Source organism: Leptopilina heterotoma, unplaced genomic scaffold, assembly GCF_015476425.1.
Source record: "Leptopilina heterotoma isolate Lh14 unplaced genomic scaffold, ASM1547642v1 Lhet_54, whole genome shotgun sequence".
Lineage (NCBI taxonomy): Eukaryota > Metazoa > Arthropoda > Insecta > Hymenoptera > Figitidae > Leptopilina > Leptopilina heterotoma.
Genome location: NW_025111118.1, coordinates 1814556 through 1833710, shown reverse-complemented (window position 1 = coordinate 1833710; position 19155 = coordinate 1814556). Strand labels below are relative to the sequence as shown.

At 22.4% G+C, this 19155-nt stretch overlaps 1 protein-coding gene across 1 annotated transcript in view; it reads left to right on the top strand.

Annotated features, from left to right (window-relative positions):
- LOC122508386 (tRNA dimethylallyltransferase) overlaps nt 1-19155 on the top strand; it is a 204266-nt gene that overhangs the window by 100442 nt on the left and 84669 nt on the right. The window contains exon 4 of the mRNA XM_043621687.1: nt 15435-15570. Coding sequence (XP_043477622.1) covers nt 15435-15570 — 136 coding nt within the window. The remainder of the gene's footprint in view (nt 1-15434; nt 15571-19155) is intronic.

Here is a 19155-nt window from a genome sequence, read left to right as displayed (position 1 = left end):
CCATCATCAATAGCTCTCTACGTTTGTTCTTCCCTTGATCTCTCGCTCTTTTGCTCCATCGCATTTTCTTGGTTCTTGCAAACCACATAAACATATATACATATAGATATATATTTGTAGTTACGCGCTCGTTGCGCAATTTTAGTGATCTCGTTCAATGCTCTTTTAAAACAAGAGAGTTTCATATATAGGATTCATTAAAATTCACTTCTTTACGCTTCTTAAAATATACATATTATGGAGAATCGAATTTTTGATAATTCTTATATTTATAATGACTTACCAGAAAAAAAGAAAAAAAGGAGTGATATATATGTTGTTTCTACGTGATGATAAGATAAGAGATGAATTTTTTTTCTAAATGAACGTCAATTAGTTATGATAATTATGAGAATTATTGAGATTATACGAATTAGAATTTATATGTACACGCGATACTCGAATTTATTTAAACAGCAGAAAAAATACTTTCTCGTGTGGATAAGAATTTACACAAATAAATTTTTGATTGAAAAAATTATTTTTTAATTTATTAGTTTAAGTCTAAAGTTTTGAACATTTAAGTAAATTATTATTTCGATAGTTTCTACAAATTTTAATTATAGCAGAAAATATTTTTTTTGTGATTTATAAAACTATTTTTTCTGTTGATTAAAAAAATATATTTTTGAAATTTAAAAGAATATTTTTTTGGAATTTAAAAGAATATTTTTTTGGAATTTAAAAGCATTTTTTTTTTTGTAATTTAAAAGAATATTTTTTCTAATTTAAAAGAATATTTTTTTTTGTAATTTAAAAGAATATTTTTAATTTAAGTGAATATTTTTAATAGAAAAAGTAAATTTCGTTTTTGCAGATAAGTATATTTACCATCTTCTTTCAAGATGATTTTTCAGTGATTTAAAAAAATTAATCTTCACCAAACTAAATGTTGAATTTATTAGATTTTTCATTTTTTAGGTCAATTATTTTTGAAATTATTTAAACAGTAAAAATTTCGTTTATTTGAACGTTAAAAAATTATTTGGAAAAGTTAAGAATATGGTAGATTTTATTTTAGTTTTTTATTTATAGAATTTGATCAAATTTTAAAAATATAAAAATAATTATAATTAAACGTTTACTTAGTTAAGAATTAATTTTTTTTACAAAATAATTTTAATAATAATAATAACAATAATTTATATTAATAATCGTATTCCGGGTAATATGTTCGCAGTTTGAAGTTAGTTTCTGTTTGCTTTTTTGTTTCTTAACATTTTTAATGATTTATCTTTTTAAATATTTTCAATTTTAAAATTAATATATATTGAATATCATCGAATTGTTGCAAAGAATTTTATTAAAAAATTTCATAATAATAGAATTCCTCTAAAGAATTTTATTATTTAGAAAAATAATTGAATTTTTTTTTTTGAAAATAATGTAGTTTTTTTCATAATTTTGATTTAAAATTTTGAAAATAATTGAATTTTATGAACAATTTCTTTAAAATTTTTTAAAATGATCGTGTTTGTTAATAATTAAATTTGGACATTTAATTATTGATATTCTTTGACAATTTTAGAAAAAATTTGAATTCTTTTGAAAAATTTTATAACGAATTAAAAAAGAATCGAATTCTTTCTTAAAATGTTATTAAAATTGTATTAAAAATGAATAATAATTTCAATTTTTGCAAAGAATTTTACTATCTATAAATATAATTGAATTTTTTTGGTAAAATTTATTAAAACTTTAGAAAATAATTTAATTCTATTGTCAATTTTTATTACGAATTAAAAAAAATTGAATTCTTTTGTAAAATTGTTTTGAATATAATTGAATTTTTGGAAACATTTGATTATTTATAAATATAAATGAATTGTTTTGGAGGATTTATCAAAATTTTAGAAAATAATTTAATTTTTTCGAAAAATATTATAAAAATTTAAAAAAAAAATTGAATTCTTTCCAGAAATTTTATTAAAATTGTATTAAAAATAATTGAATTTTTGCAAATAATTTTACTATTTATAAATAAATAGTAAATATTTGTTTATAAATAATATTTATAAATATAAATAAATTTTTTCAAAAGATTTATTAAAATTTAAGAAAATAATTGAATTTTTTTGAAAAATATTATTAAAATTTTTTTGAAAATTGAATTCTTTCCTGAAATTTTATTAAAATTGTATTAAAAATAATTAATTTTTTAGAAAAAATTTTATTATTTATAAATATAAATGAATTGTTTCGAAAAATTTATTAAAATTTTAGAAAATAATTTAATTTTGTTGTAATTTTTTATAACGAATTAAAAGAAATTGAATTCTTTCGTAAAATCGTTTTAAATATAAATGAATTTTTGCAAAAAAATGTAATATTTATAAATATAAATGAATTGTTTCAAAGGATTTATTAAAATTTTAGAAAATAATTAAATTCTTTCGAAAAATATTATTAAAATTTTTTTTTAAATTGAATTCTTTCCTAAAATGTTATTAAAATTGTTTAAAAAATAATTGAATTTTTGCAAACAATTTTACTAATTATAAATAAATAATAAATATTTATTTATAAATAAATTGAATTGTTTCGAAGGATTTATTAAAATTTAAAAAAAATAATTGAATTTTTTCGATATATTTTATAACGAATTAAGAGAAAAATTGAATTCGTTCGTAAAATTTTATTCATTTATTTATATCATTCATACGGGTAGTGAAAGAAATTTTATTAAAATTTTGCTTTATAATAATTGAATTTTTGCAAAAAATTTTACTATATTTCTAAAAATAATTGAATTCTTACGAAGAATGTTATTATTTATATATGAAGATAATATTGAATTCTTGCGAAGAATTTTTTTTAAAATTTTATAATTTAATAAACAAGAATAAATAACACAGGCACACAAAAAAAAAAGTGTCGTGGCCGAGACACTACAGTAGTATATTCCCATGTATTTTTGGCCGCTGAATCCGAATCTGAAGTCCGAATGCTCAAATTGGTTCTTTTTTTTGAGTTATACTCAAAAAACGACTCAAAACACGAATTTGAACCAAAAAAATTAAAAATTTTTTTTGTGACATGACAATAGCATATTTCCATGTATTTTTTCCCGCTGAATCCGGATTCGAAGTCAGAATTGACAGATGTGCTCAAAATTTTGAGCTAAACTCAAAAAACGACTCAAAAAACCGAATTAAAATGACGAAAATGAAAAATTTTTTCTGTGACACTGCAAAAGTATAGTCCTATGTATTTTTTCATGCTGAATCCGAATTCGAAGTCAAAATTGACAGATTTTCTCAAAATTTTGAGATAAACTCAAAAAACCACTCAAAAAACCGAATTAAGATGAAAAAAATTTTTTATGACACTACACTACTATATTCCCATATACTTTTTCCCGCTGAATCCGAATGCTCAGTCAGAATTGACAGATTTGCTCAAAATTTTGAGATAAGCTCAAAGAACTGATAAAAAAAGCGATTTAAAATAAAGAAATGGAAATTTTTTGCTATGACACTACATTACAGTATTTCCATATCGGATCTCGCATTTAAAGTCAGAATTGACAGATTTATGACTGATTTGCTCAAAATTTTGAGATATACTCAAAAAACTGATAAAAATGTAATTTAATATGAATAAAGGAAATTTTTTGCTATGACACTACACTAGTGTATTCCCATGTATTTTTTCACTGTGATTCCAAAGTATAGAGTATAGAGTATAGAGTATAGAGTATAGAGTGTAAAAATATATGGAAATACTGTAATGTAGTGTCATAGCAAAAAATTGCCATTTCTTTATTTTAAATCGCTTTTTTTATCAGTTCTTTGAGCTTATCTCAAAATTTTGAACAAATCTGTCAATTCTGACTGCGAATTCGGATTCAGCGGGAAAAAGTACGTGGGAATATAGTAGTGTAGTGTCATAAAAAATTTTTTCATCTTAATTCGGATTTTTGAGTCTTTTTTTGAGTGGTTTTTTGAGTTTATCTCAAAATTTTGAGAAAATCTGTCAATTTTGACTTCGAATTCGGATTCAGCATGAAAAAATACATAGGACTATACTTTTGCAGTGTCACAGAAAAAATTTTTCATTTTCGTCATTTTAATTCGGTTTTTTGAGTCGTTTTTTGAGTTTAGCTCAAAATTTTGAGCACATCTGTCAATTCTGACTTCGAATTCGTATTTAGCGGGAAAAAATACATGGAAATATGCTATTGTCATGTCTCACAAAAAAAATTTTTAATTTTTTTGGTTCAAATTCGTGTTTTGAGTCGTTTTTTGAGTATAACTCAAAAAAAAGAACCAATTTGAGCATTCGGACTTCAGATTCGGATTCAGCGGCCAAAAATACATGGGAATATACTACTGTAGTGTCTCGGCCACGACACTTTTTTTTTTGTGTGCCTGTGTAATTAGTAAATTATTTAATAATTGAATTTTTTTTAAATTTTGAATCTGACATTATTCAAAAATTAATAGTTGGAAATAAAAAATTTTGTAATTTGCATAATAATAATAAATTGAATATAACGTTTCGCGCGCATAACATTTTGCTAGTAATGATAATAAAGTAAAAAAATTTTATTGTAAAATCAATAATTAATATTTCTGAAATAATTATTATTATAAATAATAATTACAATGTACAAAAAATAATTATTGTTAAAGGAATTATTGTTATTTTGTAAAGTCCATAGAATACTATCGTCGATATGGGTCAAAGTGAGGGATAAGAGGGTTTAAGGACCTAATGCGATAACAAAGTTTGGACCATGTGCCAATTGCATGTAAGCAATGAGTGTCGCAATTTTTGCCATATTATAATAGTGATACCCCTTTAACTTAATTATTCATATCAGCGTCTCTTTTTTTTATCAAATTCTATATAGTCGTCTTCTAAAGTGTCTCTGCTGAACTTGCTGACCTATGCGGCAATTTGATTAACGAGATCTCGGTTAATTATAATGCCAACTAATCAACACGTAATATTTCTATTCACATACTTATATGTAATTTTATTAGTACTCTCGAATTTTTTCAAATTTTTTTCCAATCCTCTTCTTATATGGGCTGAAAAATATTTTTTTTTTATTAATTCCTTTATCTTTTCTATTAAGTACAAACAAAGTTATGAACAAAATTTTCATGATTTGAGGTAAAACAAAATTTACAAACAGAAGCAAAAATTTTAATTCCTTTTGACATGAAAATTATTTTTTTTTCTTTAATCTTTTTCTTTAAGTGCATAAACTGAAAGGTTTTCGAACTACAAATTGATCAACTATATTTCGGTAAAAAAAAATTACAAACAGAAAGAAAAATTCTAATTTCTTTTGGCCTGAAAAATATTTCTTTCTCTTTAAATCGTTTTCTTTCATTTAATTATAGACGTTACGAAGTTAGGCTAGTTTTATGTATTATAAATAATGTTTAGATCTTGAAAATGTCCCCCAATAAATAATTCTGAATTTTTTTTTTTTAATAATAAATATTCTGAATAAACATAATCCGGGAGATGTATGTATGTATATGTGTAAAATGTATAAAATGTTGATCGTGATGTTGGATTATACAATAAGACATACTGATGATTTAAGTCTATTTCGATCCATGTTCACAAGGCATTTTATTACCTATCTAGATTTATTTTTGGACTAGTTTTCATATAGAGTTGGTTTTAGAAAATTGTTTGGCAATAAATCTAGACAGATGTGTTTGCCCGTTAAACGAAACATTGTTCATGTGCGCGGATTATATTTCATAGAAATAAAAATTGTATATTACTCTATGTAAAGCATTTAAATGTGTGTATGATGGAAAGTAGAGAGTAATTTTCTTCGTTCTTTAGTCAATTGCCGAAAGCTTTTTTTGTTTTTTAGTGATCCAATTTCTATAATTATTGCTAATTACTATTTATTATTTAATACTTATTTTATTATTATTGGATTATTAATATAAATTTTAATAAGTAATATTAATACATTAATTTTAATTAGAAATAGAGAAAATTTTAATTTAAAAACGAAATATACAAGTTTTGTTCATTTGAAAGTTCAGACTTTTGAATTTCGTGTCAATACGGTTCTTTATTTGAAATAATTTAATTCTTGAAGAAAATTTTTTTTAAAGAATTCAATTATTTTCATAAATAATGAAATTCTTGGCTGATTTTCAATTATTTTCCATATCTACTATTTTCATAAATTTTCTCAAATGAATCCAATTATTTAAAAAAATAAATAAATAAAATACTTCGCAAGAATTCAATTACTTCTATAGATAATAAAATTTTTCACAGAATCTAAATTATTCAAAAAAATTAATAACATTCTTTAAAAGAATTCTATTTATTTCCGAAAAATTTTAATGTAACTTTTTTGTTAAGAATTCAATTACATTCATAAATAATAAAACATTTCCGAAAAATTCAATTATTTTCAAAAAATTTAATATAATTTCTCTACAAAATTGAATTATTTTTTATAGTTGTAATAAAATTCTTCAAAAGAATTAAACAATTTTTAAAAACTAAATTCTTTATAAGAATTCACTTATTTTTAAAAATTTTTAATTTTAATTAAATTCTTATTCGTAAGAATTCAATTACTTTCATAGATAATAAATCATTTCCTTGGAATTTAATAATTTTCAAAATTTCATTAAAATTCGTTACAAGAATTAAATTATTTTCAAAATTAATAAAATTCTTCGCAGAAATTCAATTATTTTCAAATATTTAAAAAAAATATTCGTCAAAATTTCAATTTTCTTTAAAAATAATAAAATTATTCACCGAAATTCAAGTATTTTCAAATTTTTCTTAAATTCAATGAAGTTCTTAAAAATTTTATTAAAATTCGTCGAAAGAATTCAATTATTTACAATTTTTTTTATATATTTCTTCGCATTTATTTAATTATTTTCATAAATAATAACATTTTTTTACAGGGATTCAATAATTTTCGTAAATAATAAAATTCTTTTTAGGAATTCAATTATTTTCATAAATAATAAAACTCATCGCAGAATTTCAATTATTTTTAATACTATTTTAAATAAAATAATCGAAAAATTCAATTATTTTCCCAAATAAATCTTCGCAAAAATTCAATTATGTTCAAAAATTTTAAGAAAATTCTCTTCAAAAATTCGATTACACGGAGAGAGAATATATATTAAATTTTGTAAAAGTATTTTACAAATTGGGGAAAAAGTGCAACAAAGCGAAATTTTGATATAGAAAATACTAAACTTTAAAAAAATTTTTGTGAAATTTATTAAAGTTATATTAGAATTTAATTAATATTCTTGATATTTGATATAATTATACTAAATTTCACATAAGTTTTTTTAAAGTTTAGTACTTTTTATATCAAAATTTCGCTTTGAAAGCACTTTTTCCCCAATTTGAAAATACTTTTACAAAATTTAATATATATTCTCTCTCCGTGTATATTTATAAATAATATAATTTTTCTCTGAAATTGAATTACTTTTAAAAATTTTAATAAAATTTTTGGACAAAATTTCAATTATTTTCATAAATTATAAAAATTTCATAGAAATTCAATTCCATAAATTTTTATATTTAAATAATTGAATTCTCGTATAATTTTCTAATAAAAATTGATTTAAAAATGAAATGTAGTTTATATTTTAGATAATAATTGAATATTAAAAGCATTATAGCGTAAATTTTTAGAAATAATTGAATTTTAAAGGGTTTTCAATTTGAAATTTTAGAAAATTTTATTTTTTAATAAATTTTATTAGAAATTTTAAAAAACTTATTTTTCTGAAATTTAATTCATTTTAATAATATTCGAATTCTTTTGAAATTAGCTTTTAATTTTTAAATATACGTTAAATTAATTATTAAAATATTTTATTTAGAGAAGGATTTTCGTTTATAACTCTGAAAAAATAATTGAATTTTCGAGAAGTTACAACTAATTCGAATTTTTAGAAATAATTGAATTTTGAAAAGGATTCAAATTAAAATCTTTGAAAATCTGAATTTTTTTACTTTTAATTTACAATTCTGTCGAATTAATTATTTTAAAACATTTTAATTCTAATTCTTTTGAAATTTTGCAATTTTTTACACTGAAAAAAATTTATTTAATTCAAATAAGCGATTAATTGACTATTATCAATTAAATATTTAATTTTGAAAATAATAATATTTATTAGTCAATTAAATGGTTCAATTCATATTTGCTTCAAATAAATATTGAATTGATAATAGTCAAATCGGTTATTTGAATCAATTAAATTTTTTTTTCAGTGTAGAAATATATTTCATTAATTATTAAAAACAATTCATATTTAGAGAAGAATTTTAGTTAAAAATTTTAATGAAAATAATTAAATATTAAAAAGTTACAAACAATTGTAATTTTTTCGAAATAATTGAATTTTGAAAAGGTTTCAAATTAAAATATTTGAAAATCTGAATTTTTCATACTCTGTATAGATCTAATTTTTTTTTTTGAAAAAGTTTAATTAAATTTAAAAAAAAAATTATTTGAAGTTTTTTTTTATTTAATTGAAGAATTTCCGAATAATCGAAATTTCGTTTGTTTTTGTTATTTATAAAGATAATTGGAATTTTGATTAAAATTTTTTTTTAATTTGAAAGATAATTGAATTTCTGCAATATTATTTGTAATTTTTCCAAAACTGAATTTTTTTAGTGTTTTCAACAAAAATTTGAATTGTTGCTAGTTGATGATTAGTTTTTATGAAATTAATTTTCATAAAATTTCTCAAATGAATTTAATTATTTAAAAAAAAAATTAAATAAAATACTTCGCAAGAATTCAAATACTTCTGTAGATAATAAAATTTTTCCCAGAAACTCAATTATTCAAAAAAAATTAATAACATTCTTTAAAAGAATTCAATTATTTCCGAAAAATTTTAATGTAACTTTTTTGTCAAGAATTTAATTACTTTTATAAATAATAAATTTTTCCCCAGGAATTCAATTATTATCAGGAAATTTTTTAAAATTTCTCCACAAAATTTAATCAATTTTTAAAATTTGTAATTAAATTCTTCAAAAGAATTCAATTATTTTTAAACTAAATTCTGTATAAGAATTTAATTATTTCTAAAAATTTTAATTAAATTCTTCGCAAGAATTCAATTTTACATTCATAAATAATAAAACATTTCCGAAAAATTCAATTATTTACAAAAAATGTAATATAATTTCTCCACAAAATTGAATTATTTTTTATAGTTTTAATAAAATTCTCCAAAAGAATTAAACAATTTTTAAAAACTAAATTCTATATATATATATAAGAATTCACTTATTTTTAAAAATAAAATTGGTTAGTTCAACTGTTTGGTTCAGTGAAATAAATCCAACAGTTCAGTTCAGTGAAATTTATTTCACAGAACCAAACTGTTAAATTAACAACCTATTTTATATTTTTCCTCCTCAGTGGGTTAATTCTTAAATTCTCAACTTTTTAGTATTGCTTCCTTAATTTGATAAGTGTTTTTTCATTTCTTTCTTTTTCTCAGTTTGCACGTATATATATCCGACTTTGACCGTGATATGTGCTGGTAAAATCAGAGCGCGCAGGATAAGCTAATGAGCGTATATGCAATTAGCGATGCTTCGTCAATTCTCTTGTTGTGTAGATGGGAAGGAAAAGAAAATTAGTAAAGGGATGCATCAGAATGGATTCGTCATAAAAAAATAATGTTCTACCGGGATATATACTATATATATATATATAGATTCAGAAAGGAAGTTGTCTGATTGACTTCCACGGAATAAGCGATAGGACCTTTTCTCGTTCCTTTTCATCAATGAAATCGCGCCTACATACAAAAAATATAGTACGCCTACGATTTTATATAGACTCGACAAACTTGAATCAATGACACTAACGGGATGTATATAATGATTATGCTTCAGTTGATATTGCACAATGTGCAATTTCATACATGTGCCAATTTCTAAAAGTACGTAGGAATTGAAACCATTTTTTCTTCTTTAAGATTAATATTGCAGTTTAACAATTTATACAAATTTTTACACCTTTGTAAACTTTAGAAAGCTGTGACATGTCAGGGAATCAAAAAACACCTTTTGTGGTAAATTTGTAGAAAAATTATTTGTTTCAAAAAGATGCTTATTTTATATTGTATACAAATGGTAATTGATCTAACCAGTAACTGTGAATAATTGATTAACTGGAAAAGTGATATATTTGAGAAAAAATATTGGTATAAAAAATCAGAACAAGCAAAATGTTGTTTCTTACGCAATTTTGTGATAATAATCTCTAAATATTATTCTTACCCAACAAGTAATCATTTTTCATTAATAATAATTTCCGTGAACATTTATTCGTATACAACTTTTGATACATGTTTATTGATATAATCACTTGATAAATTGGCAATAAAAGCCATTCGGAGATTAACTCAGGAGAGAGAAAAGCTACCGAGTTGCGTCTTATCTTTATTGGGACCATCAAAAATTTTACAAAGATTTTTTCTCAAAAAATATCTACGTTATATATATATATATTACGATCAGATTGAAAGATTTAACATATTACAGGAATTTAACAACAGTTTAACGAGTAATTTCATACACAAAACGGAAAAATTTTTGAGAAAAAACTTTAAACTGTAATAAATTTTATGACAAATAGTCGACAGAGTGAAGGTGGAAAATCATATTCGTGAGATTGTAATTTATTGTTGATATTTATCGTTTAGTTCCCGTATTTCTGATATCTAAATCAGATGATATACATTCCCTCATAATCAACTTTTTCTGCATTTCTAATTTTAATCGAAAAAAGACTTTTTTTTCTGCCTTAAAGTCAATCCGACTCCTGGGAATTGATTTCTTCCTTTTTTTTCATTTTTTAAATAATAAAAGGCCATTAATTTTCGTCAGTTCTTTTTGCGGAAAGAGGTGATCGCAGGGGTGTGACAGTTTTTCCCTTGGGGGAAATCTTGATTTTCGATGGTGTGTGCAATTTTGTAACAGATGCTGTGCAAGTTGTGCGCGTTTGCCTTGAGCGCTTTTTGCATATAACGAGACACATCACGAGAGAGGATTTCCGTTATGTCGTTGAGAGGAATTCTACCGCTCACGTATATATGAGAAATTCAGGGCCAATCAGTCACGTGCTGTTGTTGTTGTTGTTGTTTTTTTTTTGAAAATTTTCTAACTTACGCCAATGAATTTTTTTTTCCAGTCTTTTATTTTGTGCTTCATGGCCATTATAGATGTTTCTTTTCCTCTATAGGTCATTTACCTCGTTCCCTTTCGGTCAGACACCTCCCGACTGCATCACGCTAATTTTAATGTTTTCTTCTTGACATTCGAAATAGACTTGCGTGTCACACATCCAATGTGAAGTTAAGTATAGTTGTCTACGGAAGCAAGTCGCGTCTACTAGACAATCATTGGTACGCCCACGTATCATGTTCCTTTAATCCATTTGTGGAGGGAAAATTATTTTCCTCCCGAAGTGTAATTAATTTTTCCTTTTTCAATTTTGCTTCGTTGGAGCATCGAAAATATTTGCAGGCTTCGCACTCATCTACTAAAACCTACTATTTACTACTTTTTTTACGTTATGCTACTATTTGGATACAATTTTTAGATTTCACCCACTAAAAGCTACTATTTCTGTTATTTTTTGAGAATGTCCACTACTTTAAATTCGCTAATACTAGAAATCAAAAAACTATTCTCAAAAATTATTGATCACCTAGGTAATTATTGGAATTGTTTTAGCAATAGTTTGGGACCAGGATACAATTTTTGTACTAACAATTGTTAGTAAACAAAGGATAAAGTTCGCTCAAAAAATAATTTTTCATCTTCTGCTGATTATCGGCTGTGATTGATGAAAAATTTTTGGTTTGTAATTCTTATTAAGTTTTTTGGTATTTGGAAGTTTAAAATAATTTTTAGAGCTGAAGATGTGTAATTGGACCAGATATTTTTTTAATTTTCGACTGGAATTTCATAAGTATTGACCTGGAAAATTCTGAAAAGGGCCTGGAATTTTATATTTATCATTTTGTGGCAACCATGCTAATAGTAACAAATTGTAAAAATAGTGCAAATAGTATAAATAGTAGATTTTAGTAGGCGAGTGCGAAGGCTGAATTTTAATAAAAAAAAGTATTCATTACATAAATACAGTAAAACTGCAATTAAAAAAATATTCCCTCTGTATACTAGTTTTATTTTTCTCCATGTCAATTTACAGATAGCAAGAATGATGAGGAAAAATAACAAAATTGAGGAAAAATAAAAGGAAAACTAGATTAGTATTTAAAAGAAAATTTTTTTAAGCTGAAATTACAGTTTTTAAACTAAAATTACAGTTTTTACTTTTAAAAATGACAATTTAACCGCAACAATATTTATCACCTATACTGTCCACTGTATTTTATTAGGACCAGATTTTACTAGAACGATATTCTCCTAAACCTAAAATATCCCTTTCGTCTAGACTGAGAAAAAAAAGAACGAATGAAGAAAAAGAAAAACGCCAAAAAACATACACGGAAAGCATCTAAATTCTATCTATACATTTATCTAAAATAGAATACCAGGTTCAAGTTTAGACTGATGATTCAAAATGAAATTGGACGATCTGAAATTATTTGAAGCGAGTAATGAAATTTTATGACTTCACCACTCCCACACATGCAGGAGAAAAGATGAGAATTTCCTGATATCATTTCCGCATGTAAATTCGTATTACAAAAAAAATTTTTTTTTCTTTTAAATATTTCGAAGAAAGTTGAGGAAAATTATTATTCGAATTTTTTCTTTTGAATATTTTTGTATTGTTTGAGAAAACATTTAGTAAAATAAATTTTTATTGAATTTTTCTTCAACTGAATTCCCATTCAGGTAAATTTCCATATTCAACAGAATTTCTATTCAGGCAAATTTCTATTTATCAATTTTTATTTAACCAAAATCTTTATTCAGCCATTTTTTTATTTATCTCAATTTTTATTTAACCGAAATTCTATTTCACCGAAATTCTATTTCACCAAATTTCTATTTAACCGAAATTTTTATCAAGACACATTTGTATTTAAAATTTAACTGAGATTCTATTCAATTGAATTTTAATTTTAGCTCATTTCTATTTAACCGAATAGCCATTCAGACAAATTTTCATTTAACCGTCTTATTCGCATAAATTTCCAAACAGTAAATTTTCATTTAATCGAAATTCTATTGTAAACCAAATTTCTATTTAGCCAAATTTTTATTTAATTGATTTTATATTTATCAAGGATTTTTCTTTCAGACAAATTTCTGTTTATATAAGTTTCTATTTAACCAAAATGCAATTATTTAAAAAAAATTATTAACATTCTTTACAAGAATTCAATTAAATATTATTTTTTAAAATTTTAATAATATTTTTGTCAAGAATTCAATTATTTACACAAATAATTGGATTCTTCTCAGGTTTTCAATTATTTTCAATACAATGAATTAAAATTTTTGAAAAAATTCAATTATTTTCCAAAATTTTAATAAAAAATGTTTAAAAAAAAATTTAGTTATTTTCAAAAATTCAATTTCTTTCATTTTTCCAGGAATTTAATTATTTTTCAAGAATTTAAATAAAATTCGATGCAGGATTTCAATTATTTTCAAAAATTGTAATAAAATTCTTTGCAAGAATTCAATTATTTTTAAAATAATTTACAATGAATTCTTCGAAAAATATAAATGTTTTCAAGAATTAAACTAAAATTCTTCAAATGAAATAAATTATTTTCAAAATTTTTTTGTAATATTCTTCATGTGAATTCAATTTTTCAGAAATAATCAATTATTCTATCAATTATTTATATTTTTATTTAATTTAAAACTAAATTTCAGCTAATATTTTAGTTAATAATTGAATATTAAAAGCGTTACAGTATAAATTTTTAGAAATCAATTAATTTTCAAAATATTTTTAAATTAAAATCTTTGTAATAATATTTAAATATTTATCTTAAATAGTTATAAGTTTTTATTTTCCTAAAAAAATTCTTAAAGTTATGAATCATTTTATTTAAAAATTCGGAAAAAGTATAATTGCATTTTGAAAGAATTGCATTTGTAATTTTCAGGAATAATTCAATTTTAAAAAGTTCAAATACTGAAGTTATTAAAAATTTTAATTCCTGGGGAAAAGTAAATAAGAAATGTTAATTAAATTAATGTTAATTAAATTAATAGTTAAATGTTTATTTAACAAAAATTATTCAATTTTTAAAAAATATTAAAAAAATATTTAAAAATATTTTTAAATATTTAAAAATTTAATTTAGAAATTATAAATAAAAAATTAGTCTTTTGAAATTGAAATATATTTGATATTTTAAAGAATTTTATTTTTTTTATTTAAAAATTATCTATCGAATCATTTTAAAAAAATTTTAAGAAACGATATAACAAAAAATTTGGATTATATTTAATGTAAATTGTATAAAGAAATAAATTTTTTGATTGTCAATTTTTTTTTTGAGAATTAATATTTTTGCTTTTTCTAGAAAATACTATTAATACTAAAGTTTTTTTATTATTTAATTGTCAATTAATTCTTTTTTTTTAAAAATCTGTATCAGTTGGAAAAACTTTTTTTCTTTCTTTTTGAAGAATTCTAAAGAAAAATTGAAAAAATATTTGAATTTTTGAAAAATTTAGGATTGAAGTTATTACTAGAATAAGAAACAAAGTGAATATTGTTAATAAAAATAACATTTATTGGAATCAAATAACCGATTACTTGACTATTATTAATTAAATATTTACGTGAATCAAATAATTTTTATTTGAGTAAATTAAATAGTTCAGTTCATATTTGCTTTAAATACTGAAATTATTGGTTCACATACCAATTTTTTAAATAATTTTTATTTAGGTAAGTTAATTAACTTAAATAAAAATTACTTGATTCAAGTAAATATTTAAATAAATAAATGGTATATAATAATAATAATAATAATAATAATAATAATAATAATAATAATAATAATAATAAAATAAGTAAATGGTTCAGTTCATATTTGCTTCAAATACTGAAATTATTGGTTTGAATACCATTTAATTAACTTAAATAAAAATTATTTGATTTAAGTAAATATTTAATTGATAACAGACAAGCAGTCAGTTATTTGAATCAAATAAATTTGTTTAGTGCACCTACTTAATTTTGATAAATATTTTTGAAGAAGCAATAACTAGCACCATAAGTACACATTTTATATTTTTTCAAAACTTGATGTTGTTGATCAAAAAATATTTAATTTCCAAAATTAAGTCGACGCTTCAGCTTTTTTTTTACTACTTTTGAAAATTAATTATAGTGCTAAGACTGTAAAATTAAAAATATTTTTTCCGTTTGTTTTCAGATCACTGGAAATTTACGAAAAATTCGGAAGACAGCATTCGGAATTACTGAAATTGCAAAGAACTGGAGGCGGTTGTGGTGTTGGCGGTCCACTTCGTTACAAGGATTTAATAATCTTGTGGCTACGTTGTGATCAGGTATGATGACAAATTATCGAAATTTTATTCTTTTCCCCCGCCACTTCTCTTTTTTTTCCTCTTTTGCCAATTTGATACAGTACTCCATGTGTACAAAATGATTTATGTAAACAAGGAACTTGTTTGAGACATTAATAATTCAAGAAACATGAAAGTGAATGTTTATTCGCTTTAAGGAAATTGAGTTACTTCTTGTTTATGGAGAAGGGGAAAAACTGTGTGATGTTAATTGTGGAACAAACGAGTTTTTTTTTTATTTTTTTTTTATTGTAGAGACTTTTTTTTGTCTTCTCAAACTATACAATTAGCTTTGGCGAATAAATACCAAGACTATATTTGTAATGGTATGTATAGTAGTTTTAAATTTCCAGAACGTCCTTGACGTCTAACGGATTTCGACTATATCGCCAAGGCTGTTTGCAAACATTTTATTATCGATAGATAGACACACACACACAGACAGACATTTTCTTACGAAATTTTTGCCTAAGGCTTTTATTATTTCGTAAACAAGAAAATTTGACTCGGTAACTTTCTTTCTAAATGAAAATATTTTCTGTACTGAATTTTTCTCTTTTCCTTTTGGCTGCGAAAATTAATTAACGGATCAAAGAAAAAGGGGGAAGATATTTACAAAGAGGAATGTTAATTTCTTGTTGCGGGAGTAATTTCATGTTGCGGTTTTTTCTTTTCTTTTTTTTTTTCTTTTTGGAAATGTGTTGTGGATAATATAGGTGAATTTAGTGTGCATATGACGACGGTGTTGCAAACTTTCTCAGAAATGCGTTAAGTAACTGCTCTCATTTGCCTCCCGAGTGAGTAAATATGCTTGGATCGGTGCTTAACCGTCGTGTTGAGTATGGCGAACAGCCAGCTGGAATTTGAATTTTTCCGCTTTATCCGCTTCGGTCAAGAGTGAGAGGCGATCCGATTTACTTTTCCCGTTATTACGGCCCACCGCCGACGAGCCCACTCGCTTCAACTTTATATCGATTCTATACGCGAACTGAATCGATATTTAAACTTAAGAGTCGATCATTTTCAGATTAGGAGCATTATTATTTCTCTGTAATTTACTTTATATATTGTTTATTTTTTTAAGAACGTATTTTAATACTAGTTCAATGGAAAGAATACAGAACTGTTCTGTAATTCTCTTATTAATGCAATTTTAACCGAATATTTTTATTCATTTTTTACTCAACAGAATTTTAATTTCTATGGAACTTCAATAGAGTCGATTCTCTAGTTTATTAGACTTTAAGTTTTACTGCACTTTTTACACTTTTTACTTTTTTTATTTAATAATTTCTACGAATTTGTATAATTTTTTTTTAAAGATCACAAAACTGTTCTGTAGTTTTTTTACTGCAATTTTAATAGATTTTTCATTCATTTTTTATTTAACGGGATTTTTTGTTTTCATTGAACTTACATAGAGAGTAAAATTTTAATTTTACTGAACTTTTTACTTTTTTTATTTAATAAATTCTTCGTATTTGTATAATTAAAAAAAATTACAGAACATTTTGTTTCGATTAGACTTCCATAGAGAGTAAAATTTTAATTTTTAACATTTTTTATTTAATAATTTTTACATGTTTACATAATTTATAAAAATTACAGAACTGTTGTATGTAGTTTTCATTAGAACTGTAATTTCAATCGATTGTTTCCTAATGTTTATTTGATAAAATTTTCATTTTTATTGAATTTTAATATAGTCGATTGTGTAGTTTATTAAAATTTGAATTTTACTGAAATTTATACATATTGAACTTTTTTATTCAATAATTTCTTCATCTTTGTATGCTTTTCAAAAATACAGAACTGTTCTTTAGTTCTTTTTTGCTTCAAATTTTAATCGAATTTATATTCATTTTTTATTTAATAGAATTTTCATTTCTATTAAATTCCAATAAAGTTGATTCTCTAGTTTATTAAAATTTGAATTTTATTGAAATTTTTACATTTTATACTTTTTTATTTAATAATTTTTACTTCTTTGTATAATATAAAAAAAAACAGAACTGTTCTGTGTAGTTTTCTTTTCTTTACTATATATAATTTTATTAAATCTTTTATTTACTTTTTGTTTAACATAATTTTAGTTTCTATTTATTTTTCACAAAATAGATTCTCGAGTTTATTAAGATTTAAATTTTACTGAACATTTTACATCTTTAAATTTTTAATAAAAATTCTACTTTTTTCATGAAATAATTTTTATATTATTAACATTTTTTATTGCACAGATTGTTTTAATTAATCGTTGAAATAAAATTTTGTCTAGTTCGTTGAAATTTTATTTTAACGAACTGTTCTTTAAACTTCTACTTTTTGGAGTAACTTAACAGAATTTGTTCTATAAAATTTTTATTCATTCTTTTTTTCTTTAATCTAGTCAAATATTTTTTTATTTTTTATTTTACAGAATTTTAATTTCTTTTAAATTTTCATTAAGTTTATTAAAATTTGAATTTTAGTGGACTTTTTCCATTTTACACGTTTTTATTTAATGATTTTCACTTATTTTTATTTATTTAAAAAAATATAAAGAACTGTTCTGTGTAGATCTCTTTTGTACTGTATTTTGAAACGAATTTTTATTTATTGTTTAGATAATAGAATTTTTATTTAAATAAAATTCTGTCTAATTTATTGAAATTTGATTTTAATGAACTGTTCTTTAATTTAACTTCTATTTTCGGAATAACTTGACTAATTTTTTGTATTGAAAATTATCCAACCAAATTTTTTTTTTATTTTTTAATAGTATTTCTTTTTTATTATTAAAAATTAAAATATCAAATTTTTTTAGTTCAGTAAAATATTATTACACAGAACTATTCTTTAATTAATCTTTTATTTTTTAGGGACAGAATTTTTTTTATAAAATTTTTATTTGTCTGAATTTTTATCGAGAGAATTTTTTCATTATTTAATAGAATTTTTGTTGAAACTGAAAATTAAAATTAAATAATTGCAATTGCAATAATTAAAATTGGAATTCAAATTAAAAAAATTGCAATAATTGAAATTAAAATTAAAATTAAAATATTCCAATAATTGAAATAAAAATTAAATAATTGCAATTACAATAATTAAAATTGAAATTAAAAATTGAAAAGCTTGCAACAATAAAAATTGAAAAATGGCAATTTTAATGATTGTATAAAATGAAATGAAAACACATGAGGAGAATTTCACAAGTAAATAGAACTTGTACATTTTATTTTTTTGTTTTGACATAAAAGAATCCTTAGCTTCGATATTGAATAAATTCAACCCACAACTAAAGTGTGTTTGAAGTGCTGGATCGAATGGGATTTTTTTTTTTTTTTGCTCAAATGATAAAGAAGTGAATAATGTGGAACAGCGAGTAACCTATTGTTTCAACTTCATAACTTAAGCAGCTTTTATTTAGTCATTATCTAAGCCATATTTTATTTAATCCACCTCCCTATTTATAAACCGTATCTCATTCGCTTTCTCGAAACATTTCCTTAATATGTCGATCCATTCTACTTTACCTTATGAATTTTCTCCTCTCATCGCTTCACTTTTTTTTCCTCTTCCTTTTTT